General features: G+C 40.5%; 1 protein-coding gene across 1 annotated transcript; it reads right to left on the minus strand.

Moving 5' to 3' along the window:
- Positions 1-1,689: 1,689 nt before the first annotated feature.
- On the minus strand, positions 1,690-4,126 carry TCAP (titin-cap). The gene is made up of 2 exons (XM_075277189.1): positions 3,899-4,126; positions 1,690-3,327 (listed from the first exon to the last, which is right to left on the minus strand). The coding sequence occupies exons 1-2, from the start codon at positions 4,039-4,041 to the stop codon at positions 2,910-2,912; spliced, it is 561 nt and encodes a 186-aa protein (XP_075133290.1). The 5' UTR covers positions 4,042-4,126; the 3' UTR covers positions 1,690-2,909.
- Positions 4,127-5,917: the final 1,791 nt, after the last annotated feature.

Consider the following 5,917-nt stretch of genomic DNA (forward strand, 5'->3'; position numbering starts at 1 on the left):
AATTGACACAGTTTTGGAAATTGCAGCATGTCAATTATACTTATGTAAATGCTGGTGGTTTCCCTATAGGTATAAAGGAAGCAGAAAGTCGTCAGAGAAAACCTCTGTGGACTTTCTGTGAAAAGCGCTATAAGAACAACCGTGGCGCATTGCCACGGCGGTTTTTCCCGCAGTGCTTTTCTGCTGCGGGACGCTATATAGGGCCTTAGCCGTGAAGTTTTTTTGCAAATCTTTAGCCATCATTAGTACAAGTGTAATGGTGTTGTAGTTTCCCAGTAGCTAGAAAGCTACCGGTTACACATCACTAATTTTCCCTCTTATTCCTCAGGTATAGCACTTTTTTTATGAACACATACAGTGTCCCTGTAGTACAAGGAGTTAATAATATACCTCTCAGTATCTATTTTTCTCCAACATGTGGTTTCTAATAAAGAGCTTTTAAATCCCCCCTTTGCCGAGGACATTCCAGTAGGTGTGAATTCCTAACACCAGCCAACTTTCCAGTTAGCCACTGGGACAACACATGTAAACAGTGGTATTAAAAATAACAATCCCCTCCCCCACTGCTTTATCTTTTCATACAGTACATGAATACATCATTTGTTTCCACAATGCAATTAGCATGATATGGCATGTACTTACTGTATATCGCTGCAGCCCTCTTATGTACTTAGATGACCTGCGGACCCTTCAGATAAAGGGGTCTGGTAACTGCAGTCTCTGCAAGTCTTCAGTCATGTGCTCTCTGTTATGTACTCTGCTCAGAGCCATATTGTGAAGGGTTGGTTGTGATGTGCCCAACTGATATAACTAATAAATAACCTGATAATAACTTATGCGACATGTGTTTAACCCTTAAGTCCTATCATGGTGTCTATCATAAACCACTACCATACACATATCATAATGATAGACACCACGATAGCACTTAAGGGTTAAGTAATCGACACCTCCAGGTATTCAAAGTTTTTGATTACACACACACACACACACACACGTATATATATATATATATATATATATATATATATATATATATATATATAGTGAATTTGTGGTAATATATTTGCTATATATATATTTCATATTTAAGTATATAGCGCTTTAAGGCTGAGGCCCCACGTTGTAGCAACCCAGCTTTTCTTGTTGCAGATTTAGTTACGGTTTTCTGAGCCAAAGCCAAGAATGGCTACAAAAGGAATGGGAAATATATAGGAAACTCTTAGACTTCTCCCTTCTGTTCAATCCACTCCTGGCTTTGGCTCAAAAAACTGCCACAAAATCTGCAACAAAAAAAGCTGTGTTTCCACAACGTGGGGCCTCAACCTACAAATATATATGATAATGACTCTCCCATGGAGCTACCCAGTATTAAGCAAGGGAAAGAACCTCATTTATAGGGCAATTTCCATGCCTTCTTAATTCTTCTATGCTTTCTTAATCTATCCATCTATTGTTCAATGTTATCATGCATTTCAGACTGCGGAGAAGGTAATGTCATTGCTTTACAATGGGAGAGAAAAATCCTTCATTGCACATATGTCCAGTCATGAGAACCTCCAAACATATTTCTATACATGTATGTAATGGGTTTATTGGTCCTTTATAGAGGATTGGACACATGATTATTATATTTCATTGTGGGATCGTTCTCATTGTCTTCTGATAAGAGCTAAGACTGACGCAAAGTAAATAGATAACCATTTTATTACATCATAAATATGACAATCATTAGTACATTACACACAAACAAATCATACAGAAAAATAGACTCTATTGTATATCATATAAAACTGTGCAAAGTATTTATAATCCAAAGCAACAGATAATCTTTGTTCATTGCTACACAGGATTAACCCCTCTAAAGGCCAGGGGGATTTGCAGTTGATAGCTTATATTTTTAGACAGATCAGTCTTAGCTTACAATGGAAATTACTTAACGCTAGCCCAGGAACCCCAAAGTCTTCAGACCCCTTCTTCGTGCCTTTCTTCTTCCTAAATCTGTCCCTGTGTAGCTTATGAAATGTAAAGCACTAAGGACTAAAATAAACCGTAGCCCATGGCTTAGAGGGCAGACTACCAAAATCCAACCATGGGGAACCTTTCACTATAATGTTCTATCCTTTAAGAACAAGTTATAATATCCTATCCTTCAAGAATAAGTTGTAAAATCTTATCATTCAGGAATAAGTTATAACATCCTACCCATCAGATACCAGTTATAACATCCTATCCTTTAAGAAGCTGTTATAACTTGAGGTATCAACCTTCCATGGTTTTTCCATGCCTAATACTTCCAACGCCCATTCATTTTTCACTTCCACTATCTTTATCCAATGTCCAAAAGGTTATTGTTGGTGGACATGATAAAATTCAAGTCCCCAAAACATCTCTCACTATGAACACCTCGAGAAATAGTCGGAATGTAAGAAGAGGAAACATGACATTTCCTATCTCTTATCGGCTAGACCTAGATGTTCGCCAATTTTTTGCACATAACATCAAAAACCTTCTCAAGAACAATGAAGAGATGGGTGAATGTTCCACCTCTCGCTCAAAGCCTATGTTTTCGTTAAACAAGACTTTGATTTATTGACTTCTAATACTTAAGTAGCTGAAGATCTGCACCAGGTCGGGTGATCCGATGCATAAATGTAATACAATGCTTTCAAATACAAAAAAAAATGTTTTCTCCTGCAATACTCCTATGAGAAGCTGGAACATTCTGAGCAATTTGTCTATAAATTAATTTGCTAATGGACATTTTGCTGCTGGGCAAAAACTCAATAACTGAGATTCTAGTGCAAACACAATGCAGATGCCAACTGCATTCAAACCTGGCCTTTCTAGGAGTAATACACTTTCAGATGGTAAATCCCTACCCCCATGCCACAGTCCATCATTGTCCTTTAGCCCCTCTTAGCCTCCTGAGACATAGATCTGGTAAAGGAGGCTGCCAGGCCAGGTTTAGAGCATTCCATACGTGCTGGCTGCATGACGGGTGGCAACTCTTTGGTGATCTGAGAGATGGGTGTCTTGTCTTGGCACAATCCATCATTGCCTGGATTGCTGAGGGCTCTTTCAAACTCAATCATTCCACGAAGCTGTGGAGGTGTTGCCATGCGATCCATCTTCACGGTAAGGTCTGCTGGCTTGAAGATGGGCAGTGGCAGTGTTCTCTGGTAGGGCAGCTGGTACTGAGTAAGGCGATGACCAAGACGACCCATTCTCATGATCTGAGCAGGAGACCGCTGAACCAGGAAATGTGTCTGGCCTTGCTGCCTGAAGCTCTCCCTCCTCCAAACATTGGCATCACGAGCAGTGCAACTGAATGACAAAAGAATGGAAATGAACCACATTGTCTATGTAATACTAAAAATTCCATGTTTTGCTATTTTCCCATTCCTGTTTGTATCCCTTGACTTTGATGCCATATACTGTTAACCTAACAACATATTGTAAAACTCATTGTTAAAGCGGAGCATTGAAACATTAAAGGGAAACTCAAAAGCAAACAGTACATTGCAGGTGCCATTATGTTGAAGACCATCTCCTTTAGAAACAGCTTTTATACATTTGCAAATTAAGTTCAAGTGCAATGGGTTAATATTGTCAACCCTGAATAGAGAGCCCTTGAAGACTTTGGCACACTACATTGCACTTGAGTCTCATAAACATATTCATAATAAATGGATTTCTATGGAAATGGTACATCTAACCAGACTATCGAAAAGTATGAGGGTGCTCAGCATAATGTCCTCTACAATACAAGGTGGCTGGTATTATATTGAGTTTCCTATTGGTGGACTCCTTATAGTGGTCTACATGTATATTATTGACCTCTTAATATTTGCCTCCACCCATCTGCAGTATAGTCATTGGGTGCCATTTGTCTTACCTCTCCTCTGGTCTACTGAAGACAGATGTATCCAGCCATTCTGCGGAGTAGTGTTCATGTCGGGCAACATTGTCTTCCTTCACTTGACAGCTTAGCTCGGCTGTAGTGTTGCCCTCTTGACGTGGTTCTTGCTTCCCCAACATCTTGTATTAAGTATGTGTTAACAAGTTTCAGAAGTTTGACTTGCTCTGTGTTTCCTCTGAGGCTTGTTCTCCCATGCAGTGCTATGCCCCGGGCTTATATATACTTGGCTGGGTCTATTTTCATTCTGCTTTGTAACAATCTATATCTATCTGGAGAGTCATTCTGCCCCCCCCCCCCCCTCCTCTACCCCTCACACCCACACACTGATCATTGACTGACACATAGGACAGATATGGAACTGTGCCCAGATGTCACTGCTCATAGGAACATGCTCACTGCAGCAAGATGTGGACATTGCTATTCATTTTGTCATCAGAACAGAGTTATGTTACAGAGTTCCCAGCATACGTTACTCTTATTATGTCATCAAATAGTATGGATTCATGCTTTGCCCATACATTTGGCTGGCTGATCTGACTGCAGATTATCAGGACAGGATCACAGTGCTGGATTTCTATATATTTTATGTACAGGGATCTCCTTGCTGTAGGTGATCAGGACAGGATCATACAGTGCTGGGTATCTATATACTGTACAGTGATCTCCTGACTGTAGATTATCACGACAGGATCACACAGTGCCGGGGATCTATATAGTGTACAGTGATCTCCTGACTGTAGATTATCATGACAGGATCACACAGTGCTGGGGATCTATATAATGTACAGTGATCTCCTGACTGTAGATTATCAGGACAGGATCACTCAGTGCTGGGGATCTATATACTGTACTGTGATCTCCTGACTGTAGATTATCAGGACAGGATCACACAGTGCTGGGTATCTATATAATGTACAGTGATCTCCTGACTGTAGATTATCAGGACAGGATCACACAGTGCTGGGTATCTATATAAGGTACAGTGATCTCCTGACTGTAGTTATCAGGACAGGATCACACAGTGCTGGGGATCTATATACTGTACAGTGATCTCCTGACTGTAGATTATCAGGACAGGATCACACAGTGCTGGGGATCTATATATTTTATGTACAGGGATCTCCTTGCTGTAGGTGATCAGGACAGGATCACACAGTGCTGGGGATCTATATATTTTATGTACAGGGATCTCCTTGCTGTAGATTATCAGGACAGGATCAAACAGTGCTGGGGATCTATATAATGTACAGTGATCTCCTGACTGTAGATTATCAAGACAGGATCACACAGTGCTGGGTATCTATATAATGTACAGTGATCTCCTGACTGTATATCATCAGGACAGGATCACACAGTGTTGGGTATCTATATAATGTACAGTGATCTCCTGACTGTAGTTATCAGGACAGGATCACACAGTGCTGGGCATCTATATAATGTACAGTGATCTTCTAACTGTACATTATCAGGACAGGATCACACAGTGCTGGGTATCTATATAAGGTACAGTGATCTCCTGACTGTAGTTATCAGGACAGGATCACACAGTGCTGGGGATCTATATACTGTACAGTGATCTCCTGACTGTACATTATCAGGACATGATCACACAGTGCTGGATATCTATATAATGTACAGTGATCTCCTGACTGTGGATTATCAGGACAGGATCACACAGTGCTGGGTATCTATATAATGTACAGTGATCTCCTGACTGTGGATTATCAGGACAGGATCACACAGTGTTGGGTATCTATATAATGTACAGTGATCTCCTGACTGTGGATTATCAGGACAGGATCACACAGTGCTGGGTATCTATATAATGTACAGTGATCGCCTGACTGTAGATTATCAGGGCAGGATCACACAGTGCTGGGTATCTATATAATGTACAGTGATCTACTGACTGTAGATTATCAGGACAGGATCACACAGTGCTGGATATCTATATAATGTACAGTGATCTCCTGACTGTGGATTATCAGGACAGGA

Source organism: Leptodactylus fuscus, chromosome 6 (assembly GCF_031893055.1).
Source record: "Leptodactylus fuscus isolate aLepFus1 chromosome 6, aLepFus1.hap2, whole genome shotgun sequence".
NCBI classification, from domain to species: Eukaryota; Metazoa; Chordata; class Amphibia; order Anura; family Leptodactylidae; genus Leptodactylus; species Leptodactylus fuscus.